Below are 19,581 nucleotides of genomic sequence, written 5' to 3'. Positions count from 1 at the left end.
CCCAGGACTGTAACAAGGGGGCGCACTAATACCTATGTATAGATATATCAGGGGTCAGTACAGGGATCTCTCCCATCATCTATTATACCCAGGACTGTAACAAGGGGGGGCTCTAATTACTATGTATAGATATATCAGGAGTCAGTACAGAGATCTGTCCCATCATCTATTATATCCAGGACTGTAACAAGGGGGCGCTCTAATAACTATGTATAACATATCAGGGGTCAGTACAGAGATCTCTCCCATCATCTATTATACCCAGGAGTGTAACAAGGGGGCGCTCTAATAACTATGTATAGATATATCAGGGGACAATACAGAGATCTCTCCCATCATCTGTTATACCCAGGAGTGTAACAAGGGGGCGCTCTAATAACTATGTATAGATATATCAGGGGACAATACAGAGATCTCTCCCATCATCTGTTATACCCAGGACGGTAACAAGGGGGCAACCTAATAACTGTGTATAGATATATCAGAGGTCAGTATAGAGATCTCTCCCACCATCTATTATACCCAGGAGTGTAACAAGGGGGCGCTCTAATAACTATGTATAGATATATCAGGGGACAATACAGAGATCTCTCCTACCATCTATTATACCCAGGACTGTAACAAGGGGGCGCTCTAATAACTATGTACAGATATATCAGGGGACAGTACAGAGATCTCTTCCATCATCTATTATATCCAGGACTGTAACAAGAGGGCGCTCTAATAACTATGTATAGATATATCAGGGGTCAGTACAGAGATCTCTTCCATCATCTATTATATCCAGGACTGTAACAAGGGGGCACTCTAATAACTATGTGTAGATATATCGGGGGTCAGTACAGAGATCTCTTCTTCATCTAGTTATACCCATGACTGTAACAAGGGGACACTTTTATACTATGTATAGATATATCAGGGGTCAGTACAGAGATCTCTTCCATCATCTATTATATCCAGGACTGTAACAAGGGGGCGCTCTAATAACTATGTATAAATATATCAGGGGTCAGTACAAAGATCTCTCCCATCATCTATTTACACCTAGGACTGTAACAAGGGGGCGCTCTAATAACTATATATAGATAGATGATGGGAGAGATCTCTGTACTGACCCCTGATATATCTATATATAGTTATTAGAGCCCCCCCCCCCTCCTTTGTTTACAGTCCTGGGTATACATAGATGATGGGAGAGATCTCTGTACTGACCCCTGATATATGTATACCCAGGACTGTAAAAAAAAGGGGGGGGGGGCGCTCTAATAACTATGTATAGATATATCAGGGGTCAGTACAGAGATCTCTACCATCATCTATTTATACCCAGGACTGTAACAAGGGGGCGCTCTAATAACTATGTACAGATATATTAGGGGACAGTACAGAGATCTCTCCCATCACCTAGTTATACGCAGGACTGTGACTGTAACAAGGGGGCGCTCTCTACATCTAGAGGAAAGAAGGTTTCTTCACCAACATAGAAGGGGGTTCTTCACTGTAAGAGCAGTGAGACTTCAGAACTCTCTCCTGAGGATGTGGTAATGGACCCCTTTCCTGATTTGTAAGACTATTACATGTTCTATCACTGATTACTTCTGAAGGGTTGGTGATTCGGGGATTATTCTGATAGCCAGATTGGAATCGAGAAGGACGTTTTTCCTCAAATGAGTAAAATTGGCTTTTTTTTACTGGGGTGCTTGCCTTCCTCTGGATCAACATTGGGGGGAAGGTGTGGTTGTAGGCTGATCTGGATGGACATGTCTTTTTTCGGCCTTATATACTATGTAACTGGATATGTTGCAACAAAAATAAACTTCAGAATTTTTTTTGGGTAAATGAGGAGGGGGGAAAAAAGAACAGCTCTGGCCAGACGGGGTTAGTGTTTGTACCCATCCTGCCAACATATTGATTGATGGATGATGATTGATTGATGATTGATGATTGATTGATTGATGATTGATTGATGATTGATTGATGATGGATGACGATGGATGAATGATGGATGGTGATGGATGGTGATGGGTGATGTTGGATGGTGATGGGTGATGATTGATGGATGATTTTGATTGATGGATGATGGATTGATGGATGATTGATGGATGATAATAGATTGATTGGTGATGAATGATGGATGATTGATGAATGGATGGATGATAATAGATTGATGGTGATGGATGATAATAGATTGATGGTGATGGATGATGATAGATTGATGATGATGATGATGATGGATGATAATAGATTGATGATGGATGACGATTTATTGATGATGCCTTCCTCTGAATCAACATTGGGGGGAAGGTGTGGTTGTAGGCTGATCTGGATGGACATGTCTTTTTTCGGCCTTATATACTATGTAACTGGATATGTTGCAACAAAAATAAACTTCAGAATTTTTTCCCCTCCTCATTTAACAAAAAATAAATCTGAAGTTTATTTTTGTTGCAACATATCCAGTTACATAGTATATAAGGCCGAAAAAAGACATGTCCATCTAGATCAGCCTACAACCACACCTTCCCCCCAATGTTGATTCAGAGGAAGGCATCATCAATAAATCGTCATCCATCATCAATCTATTATCATCCATCATCATCATCATCCATCACCATCAATCTATTATCATCCATCACCATCAATCTATTATCATCCATCAATCATCCATCCATCAATTCATCAATCATCCATCAATTCATCAATCATCCATCATTCATCACCAATCAATCTATTATCATCCATCAATCATCCATCAATCATCATCCATCAATCATCATCCATCAATCATCGCCCGTCGCCGCCACCCATCGCCATCATCCATCAATCAATATGTTGGCAGGATGGCTACAAACACTAACCCCGTCTGGCCAGAGCTGTTCAGATTTATTTTTTGTTAAATGAGGAGGGGAAAAAATTCTGAACAGCTTTGGCCAGACGGGGTTAGTGTTTGTACCCATCCTGCCAACATATTGATTGATGGATGATGATTGGATGATGATGATGATGGATGATGATTGATTGATTGATAGATGGTTATTGATGGAGGATTGATTGATGGATGTTGATGATGATGGATGATGATTGATGGATGTTGATGATGATGGATTGATTGATGGATTGATTGATGGATGGATGATGATTGATGGAGGATGATTGATGGAGGATGATTGATGGAGGATGATTGATGGAGGATGATTGATGGATGATTGATGGATGGATGGATGATTGATTGATTGATTGATTGATTGATTGATGGATGATTGATTGATTGATTGATGGATGATTGATGGATGGATGATGGATGGATGGATGATTGATTGATTGATGGATGATTGGATGATAATAGATTCATGATGATGAATGATGGATGTTGATTGATGATGGATGATTGATGGATGATAATAGATTCATGATGAATGGATGATGATTGATGTATGGATGATGATGGTTGATGGTTTAATTGATTGATGATGGATGATTGATGATGATGGATAATGATGGATGATTGATGGATGATTTTGATGATTGATTTGTTGATGGACGATTTGCTGATTGATGATGGATCATGATTGATGGATGATGATTTATTGATGATGATGATTGATGGATGATGATTGATTGATGGATGATGATTGATGATGATGAAATTGTTTTTTTTTTTTTTACTGGGGTGCTTGCCTTCCTCTGGATCAACATTGGGGGGAAGGTGTGGTTGTAGGCTGATCTGGATGGACATGTCTTTTTTCGGCCTTATATACTATGTAACTGGATATGTTGCAACAAAAATAAACTTCAGAATTTTTTTTTTGTAAATGAGGAGGGGGGGAAAAAGAACAGCTCTGGCCAGACGGGGTTAGTGTTTGTACCCATCCTGCCAACATATTGATGGATGATGATTGATTGATGTTGATGGATGATGATGATTGATGTTGATGGATGATGATGATTGATGTTGATGGATGATGATGATTGATGGATGATGATTTTTTGATGATTGATGATGGATGATGATGAATGTTGATGGATGATTGATGATTAATTGATTGATGGATGATAGATTCATGATGATGAATGATGGATGTTGATTGATGGATGATTGATGGATGATAATAGATTCATGATGAATGGATGATGATTGATTGATGTATGGATGATGGTTAATTGATTGATGGATGATGATTGATGATGGATAATGATGGATGATGATTGATTGATGGATGATAATGGATTGATGATCATGATTGATGTTGGATGATGATTGATGGATGATGATTAATTGATTGATGATGGATGATGATGAAATTGGCTTTTTTTTACTGGGGTGCTTGCCTTCCTCTGGATCAACATTGGGGGGAAGGTGTGGTTGTAGGCTGATCTGGATGGACATGTCTTTTTTCGGCCTTATATACTATGTAACTGGATATGTTGCAACAAAAATAAACTTCAGAATTTTTTTTTGTAAATGAGGAGGGAAAAAAAAGAACAGCTCTGGCCAGATGGGGTTAGTGTTTGTACCCATCCTGCCAATGTATTGTTTGATGGATAATGATTGATGTTGATGGATGATGATGATTGATGTTGATGATTGATGATGATGATGGATGATGAATGTTGATGGATGATTGATGATAAATTGATTGATGGATGATAATAGATTCATGATGATGAATGATGGATGTTGATTGGATGATAATAGATTCATGATGAATGGATGATTGATGTATGGATGATGATGGATGATGGTTAATTGATTGATGATGGATAATGATGGATGATTGATGCATGATTGGATGATAATGGATTGATGATGGATCACGATTGATGATGGATGATTTATTGATGATGATGATTGATGGATGATGATTGATTGATGGATGATGATTGATGAAATTGGCTTTTTTTTACTGGGGTGCTTGCCTTCCTCTGGATCAACATTGGGGGGAAGGTGTGGTTGTAGGCTGATCTGGATGGACATGTCTTTTTTCGGCCTTATATACTATGTAACTGGATATGTTGCAACAAAAATAAACTTCAGAATTTTTTTTTGGTAAATGAGGAGGGGAAAAAAAGAACAGCTCTGGCCAGACGGGGCTAGTGTTTGTACCCATCCTGCCAACATATTGATTGATGGATGATGGATGATGGTTGATGGATGATGATAAATGATTGGATGATTTGATGATGATTGATTGATGATGATGGATAATGATTGATGGATGGTTGATGGATGATGATTGATGATGATGAATGGTGATTGATTGGATGGATGTTAATTAATGATGATGATGATTGATGGATGATTTGATTGATGATGGATGGATGATTTGATTGATGATTGATTGATGGATGATGATAGATTGATGATGGATGATGATAGATTGATGATGGATGATGATTTATTGATGATGATTGATGATTGATGGATGATGGATGATGGATGATTGATGGATGATGATTGATTAATGATGGATGATGATTTATTGTTTATGATGATGATTGATGATGGATGATGATTAATTGCTTGATGATGGATGGATGATTGATGATGGATGATGATGAAATTGGCTTCTTTTTTACTGGGGTGCTTGCCTTCCTCTGGATCAACATTGGGGGGAAGGTGTGGTTGTAGGCTGATCTGGATGGACATGTCTTTTTTCGGCCTTATATACTATGTAACTGGATATTGTTGCAACAAAAATAAACTTCAGAATTTTTTTTTTTTTGTTAAATGAGGAGGGGGGGAAAAAAGAACAGCTCTGGCCAGACGGGGTTAGTGTTTGTACCCATCCTGCCAACATATTGAATGATGGATGATGAATGATTGATGGATGATTGATGGATGATGATGATTGATGGATGATGATGATTGATGGATGATGATGATTGATGGCTGATGATGATGATTGATGGATGATTGATGGATGATGATGATTGATGGAGGATGATGATTGATGGAGGATGATGATTGATGAATGGATGATGATGATTGATGAATGGATGATGATGATTGATGAATGGATGATGATGATTGATGAATGGATGATGATGATTGATGAATGGATGATGATGATCGATGGATGGATGATGATGATCGATGGATGGATGATGATGATCGATGGATGGATGATGATGATCGATGGATGGATGATGATGATCGATGGATGATGGATGACGATCGATGGATGGATGATGATGATGATGATTCGATGATGGATGGATAATGATGCAGGAACATTGTAAAAAGTTCTACTCTGTTGATTGTGGGTGTTTTCTCCACAGGCCACAAGTCCCATGTCTGCCAACAATCCCATAGAGGAGAGATCTAATACAGCAAACAAACTAGGTGAACCCAAGCTGGGTCCTCAGCAAGAAGCCTGCGGGCCGTCACCTCCTATGTGTGGTCTAAGCACCGAGTCAGACAGCATCAACATGCACCTGTCCGCCATGAACCTACTGCTATGGCTGACTCTACTGACTTCACCTTGCTGTGTTTACTGGATAAAGAATGTAAGGTATGGTTTAGAGCGAAGCAATCCTCTGCACCACTATTACATTCTGGTTGCTTTTTAGACATGAAAAAGGCAAACATTGAAAAGGCCTCTGAAAATGTAAAACACATTACTAGTCATTATCTGAGTGATTTAAAGGGGTTGTGTGGTTTCAAATTAAAGGGACACTCCAGCGAAAGCCCATTTTTCCATTCCTGCCCCTCACCTGATTTATCTGTAACACTCTGGAGGTCTCCTCTGTATATCCTGCAGTGCAGCACCCTGTCTGATGCTTACCAGGCACCATTTTAATGCCAGTGTAAGACCCCATTTACACTGACAGATGATCGCTCAAAATTCACTCCAACAATAGTTTTAGTGACAGTTTTGAGCGATCATCTTTGCATACTCTATAGTAGCTAATTGGCTACTAAAGAGCCATGCAGGCGGAGCAGAACATCTCTGCAATTGCTACAAGAACAATACAACTGTTCTACATAAGTAAACAGCCGTATTGTTCTCCTCGATTACAGCTCGCGTCCCCCTGTGAACTACCAACGGGACACAGGCTGTAAGAATCGTATCAGCGCTGCCGACTGTGATAACAGCCTGCACTCGCTGATAAAAGTTCATCACTCAATTCAAGAGAACTAGAAGTGAGTGAGGAACAAATCTTTCCCGAGAACTGCACGATGTCCGTGCGTTTAGATGCAACAGTTATCGCTCAAAAGACCGCTTTGAGCGAATTTTGAGCAAGAATCGTTAGGTCTAAATGGGCCTTAACACGGGTGTAAGCACATTCATGCCACATATAGCGCAATTGGCTTTGTGTATTTGTGCACATCTGTGTTTTACTGTACTTTTTAAGCACAAAAGACACACAACTATGCTCCCATTCATGACCGGGGCAATTAGTTCAATATGCAATGCACAGGAAAATGGAGCACGCACAAACGAGATGCGTGCGCAAAATACTTGCGTGAAGAAACCCATTGAAATCAATGGGTTCTACTCACTGCGTATTGAGATTTTTCATTTTCTTTCACATCAATCCCATGATGCATCAGCGCAGTATTAGCTGAGGCTATACTGTTTCTGCCTGCTGAGGGGACAGTTTAATTATCTTTCTAAATATCATAAGTACACAGTCAGGACAAGCTGTGATGGGAGCTGTGTGACCATCATCGGTAACTGTGACAGGAGTGTCTGGCCGCAGTGGTTACCTGAGCTCCAGCGGTGGAGGGCGGGCCAGCAGGAGATGGTTAGCTGTGCCCCGGAGGGAAGGGGGGGGGGGGGGGGGGATTGGAGACGGGCTCAAATATGCTTTATTTTTTATTTTAACCCATGTGCAACCAGTAAAAACTTTTAATTTGAAACCACACATCCCCTTTAAATAGATGAGTGCTACATAATTGCAGAATCAGATTGTAAGAAAACCAATTCTATAGAACCCATGTTTTACTTTGTGTAACATCCAAATTATGGAATCATCCAAGTTGTGATTCTTCCTGCTGAAACTACAAATGCCTTCCCAAACCTGGAGTGCGGGCTCCCTACCGGCATGATCAATGCAGCCCGCACCCCACCCAACCATGGTGCCCGATGCTAGTAATGCTGCCCGCGGGCGGGTGGGGTTGCTGCCGCATGCCATTCATGTGGTGTGCGACCTTACAAAACATAGTAACATAGTATGTAAGGCTGAATGAAGACATTGTCCATCTAGTCCAGCCTGTCTATCCTAACGAGTTGATCCAGAGGAAGGCAAAAAACCCCAAGGCCAGAAGCCAATTAGCCCTTTTGGGGAAAAAATTCCTTCCCGACTCCCTAATGGCAATCAGACTGTTCCCTGGATCAACCCCTAATAGTTCCTACCTGCCTGTATACCAGGATTGACACTTAACCTAAGATTTATATCCTGTAATATCCTTCCTCTCCAGAAAGACATCAAGTCCCCTTTTAAACTCCTCTATGGATTTTGCCATCACTGCGTCCTCAGGCAGAGGGTTCCACAGTCTAACTGCTCTTACAGTAAAGAATCCCCTTCTATGTTGGTGATGAAACCTACTTTCCTCTAATCGTAGCGGATGCCCTCTTGTTACCGTCGTGGTCCTGGGTGTAAACAGATCACGGGAGAGATCCATGTGTTGTCCCCGCATGTACTTATACATGGTTATTTGGTCGCCTCTTAACCTTCTTTTTTCTAGAGTAAATAATCCCAGTTTTGGTGCCTCTCTGGGTATTCCAGTCCCTTCATTCCATGTATTAGTTTAGTTGCCCTTCTTTGGACCCCCTCCAATACCATAACCGCTTTCCTGAGCCACGGTGACCAGAACTGTGCGCAGTATTCCATGTGGGGCCTGACAAGTGCCTTATATACTGGGGGGATAATGTTCTCGTCCTTCGCCCCTATACCTCTTTTAATGCACCCCAAGACTTTATTTGCCTTTGCAGCAGCTGACTGGCATTGGTTACTCCAGTTTAGTCTATTATCCACTAGTACCCCCAGATCCTTTTCCATATCACTTTTCCCCAGTGGTACCCCATTAAGTGAATATTGGTGACATCCGTTTCTCCTGCCCATGTGCATAGTCTTACATTTATCAACATTGAACTTCATTTGCCATTTTTGTCCCCAAGCCCCCATCTTATCTAGGTCCGTCTGTAGCCGTACGTTGTCCTCCGTTGCATTAATTATTTTGTATAATTTAGTATCATCTGCAGATATTGATATTTTGCTGTGCAGCCCCTCTATCAGGTCATTGATAAATATGTTGAACAGAATGGGGCCTAATACTGAACCCTGTGGCACCCCGCTAGCGACTGTGGTCCAATCAGAGTACGAACCATTTATTACCACCCTCTGCTTTCTATCATTGAGCCAATTTTTTACCCACTTACACACGTTTTCGCCCAATCCGAGCTGCCTCATTTTGTATATTAGCCTATTATGTGGCACGGTGTCAAAGGCTTTAGAGAAGTCCAGATATACGAGATCAATAGATTCTCCCAGGTCCAGCTTAGAGCTTACTTCATCGTAGAAACTGATCAGATTTGTCTGCCATGAGCGACCCTTCATGAATCCATGCTGGTGAGGAGTTATTCCCTCGTTCTCCTTGAGGTACTCATCGATGGCGTCTCTCAGAATCCCCTCGAAAATTTTTCCCGTTACTGAAGTGAGACTTACTGGCCTGTAGTTACCAGGCTCACTTTTGCTCCCTTTTTTGTAAATTGGAACCACGTTGGCAATGCGCCAATCCAATGGTACAACACCGGTCTTGATAGTGTCTAGAAATATTAGGTATAGCGGCCTAGCTATCTCGTCACTTAGTTCCTTTAGTATCCTTGGGTGTATTCCATCTGGGCCCGGCGATTTATCAATTTTAGTTTTCTTTTGTCGCTTCCGCACCTCCACCTCCTCCTGCGTTAGGTATGAGATATTTTGTGAGGGGTTCGTTTTATTCCCCTGCATCTCGTGTGGCATTTCCTTTTCGTTTGTGAATACACTTGAGAAGAAACTGTTTAGTAGATTTGCTTTCCCCTCGTCATCATCAATGATTTCTCCTGCATTGTTTTTTAAAGGGCCAGCGCTCTCCCTGCAAATCCTTTTGCTGTTAATATAGTTGAAAAATAGCTTCGGGTTGTTTTTGCTCTCTTTGGCGATCCGTCTTTCTGCCTCCCCCTTGGCAGTTTTGATCTTATCTTTGCATATTTTGTTTTTTTCCCTGTATGATTTTAGCGCTTCTTCGCTGCCTTGTTGCTTTAGTAGTTTGAACGCTTTCTTCTTTTCGTTTATTGCCCCTCGTACCGTCTTGTCGAGCCACATTGGTTTCCTTTTAGCTGAGTTTCTTTTATTTTTAAAGGGAATGAACTGCTCACATGAGGCGATTAGGATCCTTTTGAACTTTTCCCATTTGTCCTCTGTACCGTTATTTTTGAGGATGTTGTCCCAATTAATGTTACCGATAGTAGTTCTAAGCTCATCAAATTTTGCTTTACTAAAGTTTAGTTTGTTTGTCGCTCCCTGATAAGGCTTCCTATTGATTGACAGCTGGAAGTTGATTATATTGTGGTCACTGTTCCCCAAGTGCCCCTCAACCTGTACCCCCATTATACGTTCCGGTTTGTTAGTACTAGGTCCAGAATGGCTCTCCCTCTTGTTGGTTCCTGCACAAGTTGGTTCAGGTAATTGTCTTTAATTACTCTCAAGAACTTATCACCCCTGTGAGATTTGCAGGTTTCGTTCTCCCATGTTATATCTGGGTAATTAAAGCCCCCCATGATAATTACTTTGTTGCGCTTTGACACCTCTTCTATCTACCTTAGTAGTAAGTTTTCAGTTTCTTCTGTTGCTTTTGGTGGTCGATAGAAGACCCCTATCAGGATTTTGTTATTTTTTCCTCCCTGTATTTCTACCCAAAGAGATTCCACCTGTTCGTCTCCTACCCCTATATCCTCCCGTAGCCTCGGCTTCAAGTTCGATTTGATGTACAGACATACCCCTCCCCCTTTCTGGTTCCTTCGGTCTCTTCTGTAGAGATTGTACCCCTGCAAATTCACCGCCCAATCGCACTTATCATCAAGCCATGTTTCAGTAATTCCGACTATATCATAGTTTTCATCAGTCATTCTCGCTTCAAGCTCACCCACTTTACTGATCAGACTTCTTGCATTCGTGGTCATACAATTTATATCATTTTTTTTGTTTTTTAACTTTGTTTTGTTGCTATTCGTACTTATGGCTGATCTATCAGTTCTAACTGTACTAACCCCACCCCCTGCTCGACCCCCATTCCCTTTGCTTGGACCCGGATCGCTAGTTACACTGGCTACCCCACTATTTCTCATTTTACCCTCCCCCCCCAGTCCCTAGTTTAAACACTCCTCCAGCCTTCTAGCCATCTTTTCCCCCAGCACAGCTGCACCCTCCCCATTAAGATGCAGCCCGTCCCTACGGTAGAGCCTGTAGCCGACAGCAAAGTCAGCCCAGTTCTCCAGGAACCCAAACCCCTCCTTCTTACACCAACTCCGGAACCACTTGTTTACCTCCCTAAGATCCTGCTGCCTTTCTAGTGTGGCTTTAGGTACAGGTAGTATTTCCGAGAAAACTACCCTGGAGGTCCTCGCCCTAAGCTTGGACCCTAGGTCCCTGAAATCATTTTTGAGGGCCCTCCATTGACCTCTAACTTGTTCATTGGTGCCAACGTGCACCATGACCGCTGGATCCTCACCAGCCCCTCCCAGGAATCTGTCAATCCGATCCGCGATGTGTCGACCTCGAGCGCCAGGAAGACAACACACCGTTCGATGATCCCGGTCTTTATGGCAGATTGCCCTCTCTGTCCCCCTAATAATTGAGTCCCCCCACCACTAGAACCTGTCTAGCCTGCCCTGCGCTCCCCGTCCCCGTCTCACTGGAGCAGTCATCCCCCTGGCGTTCAGAGGGCATGTCGTGCTGCAGCGGTGCTGGCTCTGTAATGGCATCGCCCTCATCTGCCAACGTTGCAGACATGTTGGGTTGTGCCAGTTCAGGACCAGCCTCCCTGGATCTATTCCCTCTACGCCTCTTTCTATCTGTCACCCAACTAGCTGCCTGCTCCCCCTGCTCTTCCGTAGCACCATCCGCCCCCACCTCTACCCCAGCGAGTGCCTGCTCAGTGAGCACCAAACTCCTTTCCATGTTGTCAATGGCTCTCAGTGTTGCCAGTTGCCCATTTAGATCCAGGATTTGGGCTTCTAAATGTGCGACCTGCACACATCTTGCGCAACAGTATGCACCCTCGATCGGCTGATCAAGGACCGCATACATTGCACAAGTAGCACACTGGATGGCATTGCCAGGCATGGAGCTCATCCTAATGGGGATCTACAATTACTTGTGGAAGTAGTGAAGATAGACTTGTTCACACTCCTCTCACACGCTGCCGCAACCGCTGACCCGCCACCGCTGACCCGCCACCGCTGACCCGCCACCGCTGACCCGCCGCTGCAACCCCTCACCCGCCACTGCAACCCCTCACCCGCTGCCGCTCTCGCGCAACCTCTTACATGCTGACACTTATGCGCAACCGGTCACAATTTTTTTTTTCTTCCCCCCCCCCCTCACAAACACTTAGACCCCAAGACACACACACACACAGAAGACACAACTAACCAGATACACAGAAGACACACAACTCACAAACACACACAGAAGATACTTACAAAGTTAGTTTAAAAACGGTTATTAATTTTTCTGATATAAAAATTCACTTTATTATATTTTGGCATAAAAATAGAATCTTCCGAAGTGTTTTTATCACATTTTTGCCCGATTCCACAACTTGTAGTTTCGGCATCTTGACATTTTATTACTTTGAGCTTCATGACCTGGTAGCTTCTCTAAAGCCTTTGACACCGTGCCACATAATAGGCTGATATACAAAATGAGGCAGCTCGGACTGGGCGAAAACGTGTGTAAGTGGGTAAAGAACTGGCTCAGAGATAGAAAGCAGAGGGTGGTAATAAATGGCTCATACTCTGATTGGACCACAGTCGCTAGCGGGGTGCCACAGGGTTCAGTATTAGGCCCCACTCTGTTCAACATATTTATCAATGACCTGATAGAGGGGCTGCACAGCAAAATATCAATATTTGCAGATGACACAAAATTATACAATATAATTAATACAACGGAGGACAATGTGCTGCTACAAACGGACCTGGATAAGCTGGGGGCTTGGGCAGAAAAATGGCAAATGAAGTTCAATGTTGAAAAATGTAAGGTTCTGCACATGGGCAGGAGGAACGGATGTCACCAATATTCACTTATTGGGGTACCACTAGGGAAAAGGGATATGGAAAAGGATCTGGGGGTATTAGTGGATAGTAGACTAAACTGGAGTAACCAATGCCAGTCAGCCGCTGCAAAGGCAAATAAAGTCTTGGGGTGCATTAAAAGAGGTATAGGGGCGAAGGACGAGAACATTATCCTTCCATCATATAAGGCACTTGTCAGGCCTCACATGGAATACTGCACACAGTTCTGGTCACCGGTGCTCAGGAAAGATGTTACAGTACTGGAGGGGGTTCAAAGAAGGGCAACTAAACTAATACATGGAATGACGGGACTGGAATACCCAGAGAGGCTATCCAAATTGGGACTATTTACTCTAGAAAAAAGAAGGTTAAGAGGCGACCAAATAACCATGTATAAATACATGAGGGGACAATACATGGATCTCTGCCAGGATCTGTTTACACCCAGGACCACGACGGTAACAAGAGGACATCCGCTACGATTAGAGGAAAGTAGGTTTCATCACCAACATAGAAGGGGATTCTTTACTGTAAGAGCAGTTAGACTGTGGAACTCTCTGCCGGAGGAAGTGGTGATGGCAAAATCCATAGAGGAGTTTAAAAGGGGACTTGATGTCTTTCTGGAGAGGAAGGATATTACAGGATATAAATCTTGGGTTAATTATTAATCCGGGTATACAGGCAGGTAGGAACTGTTAGGGGTTGATCCAGGGATTAGTCTGATTGCCATTAGGGAGTCGGGAAGGAATTTTTTCCCCAAAAGGGCTATCTGGCTTCTGCCCTTGGGGTTTTTTGCCTTCCTCTGGATCAACAAAACAGGAGGCTAACAGGCTGGACTAGATGGACATTGTCTTCATTCAGCCTTACATACTATGTTACTATGTTTAGTTTCATGACTTCACACCTCCTATTTTTATGGCGCTGGGGTTAATAAATCTGACCATGTAAAGGGGTTTTCTGGGTGTTGGGAGAATTGGGCACAAGCCGGATATGGTATATAATAGCTAACCTGTACGCACCTGTTAGATTATCGCTGTGGTGCTCCGGTCTGCCCTGCTCTGATGCCTGGCGGTCCTGAAGTGATGACGTCACGTACATCATTCACGTGACGCTGGTTATTGGCCTCAGTGCTGACACTTGCATGAACGGCATGCGGCAATTGAGGCTAGTGATTGGCTGCAGCCGTTATGTAAATGATGCACATGATGATGTCACTGCCTTGGGGGAATCGGAGAAGTGGTGCTGGGGTCAGCAGGGGTTTAACGGGCGATTGTAGGTTATATTTCTTTTTTACCATATCCTTTTTGTGCCCAATTTTCTTAAAGTTGAAGACCGCTCCTTTAAAAGAGTCCATACTGCAGACATGATGTTTTAGAGCAGGAGCAGACTGATATATAGCTTTATGGGGGAAGATTCAGTTCATTTATACCTCTGCACAGTCCAGTGGGCGGAGCTATCAGTGATTACATATAGGGGCAGCTGTCACAAATATTGGCCATACAGAAGTTATGCACTTACCCCCTCCGGTGTTGGCGTCCCCGTCTCCATGGCGCCGACCAAAGCCGCCTTCTGCCTGGATTAGACGTGCTTGCGCAGTCTGCCCTTTTCTGTCCGGCTCCGGCGTGCTCGCGCCGCAGAGGTCTTCTGCGCATGCACAGAAGACCTGTGCGGCGCGAGCACGCCGGAGCGGCCCCTTCAGCGCAAGCACGTCTAATCCAGGCAGAAGAAGGCTTCAGTCGGCGCCATGGAGACGGGGACGCCAACACCGGAGGGGGTAAGTGTATAACTTCTGTATGGCCAATATTTAATGCACGATGTATATTACAAAGTGCATTAATATGGCCATACAGAAGTGTATACCCCCACTTGCTTTCGCGGGACAACCCCTTTAAGGGTTTTCTTGTAGGTGCTGTTATTTATAACGTTTGCCTCCCTGATTTTGCCTAGACACAGTATTCAGCTGGACCCGGACCCGGTGCGAATGTTGGCCTTTACACTAATCTTTACAGTAGAGATTCTGATGAACTCCACCGTATCGTCCCTGAGATCCAGGTGAGTCTACGGGCGTCCAACGTGGGGACTAGAGTTACATATGGAGACTTTATTATGTTTGGGGGAAACTGCAGATCAGTTGGGTGACCTTGATGTCTCTGGCAACGTTTTCATTTTCATTTTTCCCCCCACTTTCAAGAAATAACATTAAAATAAATCACTTTATTTCTCCAGTGCCTTGTCTTTGGCAGGAGGAGTTCATGTTTCAGTGGTGCCATCGAACATACTGAAAAACGCAAAACGGGGAAAAAAAAAGACATCTGTGCCATTTTTGGGTTTAGTTTCTCTGGCCCGAACGGGGCAGTAAACATTATCTATCTTCTGTGGATCGGTCTCATTAGTACCGAATGTATAGTTTTTCTTAACCCTTTCCAATCCACTTTCTGACGTCTAAAGACATTCTGATTGAAGGCTATACAGCTTCCGATGTCGGAAGATGTCCAGCAGGGTATTCTTACTGTATATTACTGGCCGCTCTGTTGTTAGGGGCCACTCCAGCATGTCCTATACCGCAGTACTGGCTCTAGCCAGCAGATGGCGCCATTGTATATTGGCAGAAAGAGAAAGCCCCCTAGTAAACCCTGAATCCAAAATTGGATTGCAAAGGGTTAATGCAGTACTACTTGGGGAAAAAATTTTTTTTTTAAATAAATTGCTTTCTCTTCCCATCTGTTGATTTCCCTAACCTTTTTATTTACGCTTCGCTGTGCAAGAACTCCATTTTTGTGAAGTGACCTGGTTTTTATTGATACCGTTTTGGTGGACATACGACTTTTTGATCGCATTTTATTAAATAGTTTTCTAGGAGTCTGGGTGACCAAAAAATGTACTTCTGGCGAATTCTTTTCTGACGGCGTTCACCATGCAGGGTTAATAATGTGACATCTTAATAAGTTAGACTCCTACGGATGCAGCCATACCAAGGTTTACTTGTTTTTTTTAATTCTTGCTGTGATGATTATCGCTGCCTTGTTAAAAGGCCGATCTATCAGAGTATCGCATTATTCATCCCGCACTGTGAGCGTCGTCGCCAGAATCACGCTGGTCACCACATCCCAAAAATATAATAAAAAGTCATCCAGGTCATTTGTACTTCAAAATGCTGCCAATAGAAACCACAGGACATCCTGCCAAAAAACGAGCCCCGCAGCGGTCAGCAGAAATAGGAGGAGGATATGGCGGTCAGAAGATGGCGGCAGAAAATAATTTAGCCTTTTTAAAAGCCGTACAGGAAAAAAAATCTAAGTATAAATTTGGTCTGGTGGTAATGGCGCCGCCCACAGAATAACGTGGACCGTAAAACAAGACCCGCTCAAAGACGTTTTGGATTGCATTTTTTTCCATTTACACATATTGCCGTTTTTCCGTACAGCGTACCGTCGTGGGAACTGCAGCTGCTTGTATGTCAAATCGATCAAACTTTACAGCAGAGATAAAAAAACATTCCCATTTTGCCCCCATCATCTTGATTCGTCCTATAGAAAGAGGGAATTTCACGGTTTCTCATTGGTCTGTTGACATATGGCATATTGCAGTTGGTGTAGTTCACTAGATTGGCCACCAGGGTCCATAAACCAAAATTAAATTTTTTTTTATACATACAATGTATTGCAGTTACCGCAGCGATATGATATATTAAATGGTACCGTTGAAAAATACAACTTGTCCCGCAAAAAAACGGCTGCATTGATGGATAAAGAAGTTATGATTTCTTTGAAAGTGGAGAGAAAAACCCCTCCAAAAAGGGCCGGTCCTTAGGGCTCGTTCAGATGAACATAGTTTTCGCGCTGCTAGCAGCTCACAACGCGCTTCTGTAAGAGTTCACATGGATGATTGTAAGACGCGTGCGCACTGTGCGCACCTAACAAGGATAGGACATGCAAGTGCGAACTCGCATTTCGGCTCTGAGGTGCGCAGAGATTGGAGCCTTGCAAGCACGCAGCTCGCACCACGGATGGAGTAGCTGCAGGCAGCCCGTTCACGCCATCTTTACAGCTCTTTAGCTGCGATCTTTTTGTGCTGGTAGCAGAGTGACAACTATGTTTGTCTGAAAGAGCCCTTAGGGGGCTAAGGTGTGCCACAGATGTGTTTAATAGGCATGCCACCTGGACAGCACCCCATGATTTTACAGTATGGGGCCCATTTTGGGACATCTCCGTCTCGATGGGGTCTTTTAAATACCACTTTCGCAATTTACAGTGGCATTTTAAAGGATTAACCCTTTCCAATCCATTTATTTTTTTCTCACCCATTCTCCCCAGCTCCAAATAAATTGGTGCTGGGGAGAATGGGTGAGAAAAAATACATTTTTCCCTGCACCCTCCTGATCTAACAGAGTTCAGGAGGGTGCAGGGAGGGACCTGCTTACCTGTCCGGCGTCTTCCGCATTCTCCTTCTGCCTCCCGGCTCGACGATCATGTGACCGCTGGGGTCAGGTGGCACCTGGCGGTCACATGATCGCCGGGCCGGGAGACAGAAGGAGAATGCGAAAGACACCGGACAGGTAAGCAGGCCCCCCCACGGTGCAGGCTCCCGGCTTGGCGTTCATGTGACCGCTGGGGCTCAGGTAACACCGGCGGTCACATGATCGCCGGCTGGAATCTGTATGCATTACATAGTGCTAATTGAGCCCTCTGTAATGTGTAAAGGAGAAGACAGAAAGAGTTAAAAACCCTTTCTGCCTTCTCCTCGGGCGTCCTCGATGAGGGCCAGTGCACAAGTGTATCTGCACCCGATGTGTCTGACGATCGGGTGCAGATGCACTCCTGCACTGCAGTGTGGGGCCTGCCCCGACATCGGAGCTGTGGAGGAAAATGATGATGTCGGGGCAGGCCCGACATTGGATTGGAAAGGGTTAATGCCACAATTGGAACAATCTCCAATCAAGGCCCATGTGGGTGGGCGTCTGATGTCAAAGATGGTCAACACCCGCTGTTTGTAGAGGGCTCCTGAACCTGCTCCGTGCAGTGACCGCTGACGTGCGCTGTACATGTCAGGAAGAGTTTAATTACTTAAATATGGAGGATGGTCCTTTAGAGCCGCCCTTGTACGTTAATGCTGTTGGCTGAAGTAAGCCGTGGCCTCCCAGATATTCCACCGGTCTGCGACAAGAACTGGTGTGATGCTCAATGTCCGCTGCTGCTGACCACTTTCCAAGATCATGGTGGAGTCAACGAGGGCTCCGCACAGAGGAGGATCCTCAAGGATCGGCTTTACCTGAAGCCTTTCCAGGCATCTTCAGAGTTATACCTGATGTAATACTTTAGGAGGACTTTATCAGGACCTCCTCTGTGCCGGCCGTGGCCACCACCATGGTCTTGGAAGATCCGTGCCGTAAATGTCAGAAGGAAGCTCTCTTGGGGTTCTATACTTGCTCATTGTGTATTTGGTTCTCTTCCAGCAAACTCCTGAAGATGACGGCGCGGCTCCAGCTCCCCTTCTCAGTCTTAGTCGTGGTCTTTGGACAGCTTCATTTATACAGAGTAGCTTATTTTCTCACATTGTCTCTTTTTCTACATGCATTGTCCTGCTTTATATAGTCCAAGGTGAATTTGTAAAAATCTGTGGAATAAATGGAAAACTACAATTTGACCGCCGCTCCCGTGAATCTTCCTATGATGAGACCGGGAAATTAATAATTTATGATGATGAAACACTCGGCTGCTGCTGAACTTTTGATGTACCTTTTGGTGAATCGCCTGATTTGTATACAGGAATGTTTTGTTTTTTTTTATTGCATTTTTGGATCTTTTATTTTCTCCCTTTATCTGAATGCACAAAATGTATCTTCTGTGGTCCGCAGCGCTCTAAGCAGAAGGATCAAAGTCCATCGGCACAAAGAGAATCTGGCAGCTCCCCTGATGGCTGCTTAATACTTCAGTTGTGGAGCGTCTCTTATTCCCATGACTCTGCATAGTAGTGATAGCAAATAATAGACACAATACAATCCGGATGGAAAAGTGCCAACAGAGCGCCTCCTGTTGGAGGGTAACGCTTACCATGCAGTATAAATGGCATGTCCTCTTCATTCTGTGAGTCAGTACGATTACAGCGACACGAAATTCATATAGTTTTTTTTTTTTTTTATGTACTATGATTTAGAAAGCAAATTTTTTTTTTAAAGGTAGTTTCTTTCTTTTTTTTGTCACCACATTGCGTGACTTGTAGTTTTTATAACATGGTTTGGGGGTACATAAGAATTTTGGATTGTTTTTTCTTTCGTTTTTTTCCTTGAATATGGGGTGAC

General features: G+C 43.6%; 1 protein-coding gene across 4 annotated transcripts in view; it reads left to right on the top strand.

The window, feature by feature from the left end:
* PGAP1 (post-GPI attachment to proteins inositol deacylase 1) overlaps nucleotides 1–18,926 on the top strand; it is a 123,583-nt gene extending 104,657 nt beyond the window's left edge. For all 4 annotated transcript variants that reach the window (XM_066577279.1, XM_066577278.1, XM_066577280.1 and 1 more), the window contains 3 exons: nucleotides 6,280–6,512; nucleotides 15,231–15,335; nucleotides 18,736–18,926. In XM_066577279.1, coding sequence (XP_066433376.1) covers nucleotides 6,280–6,512; nucleotides 15,231–15,335; nucleotides 18,736–18,874 — 477 coding nt within the window. In that variant the 3' untranslated portion in view covers nucleotides 18,875–18,926. The remainder of the gene's footprint in view (nucleotides 1–6,279; nucleotides 6,513–15,230; nucleotides 15,336–18,735) is intronic.
* The last annotated feature ends 655 nt before the right edge of the window (nucleotides 18,927–19,581 follow it).

This window comes from Eleutherodactylus coqui, chromosome 8, assembly GCF_035609145.1.
Source record: "Eleutherodactylus coqui strain aEleCoq1 chromosome 8, aEleCoq1.hap1, whole genome shotgun sequence".
NCBI lineage: Eukaryota > Metazoa > Chordata > Amphibia > Anura > Eleutherodactylidae > Eleutherodactylus > Eleutherodactylus coqui.
The sequence above is the reverse complement of the archived record's forward strand: the minus strand, read 5'-3'. Positions and strand labels throughout refer to the sequence as shown.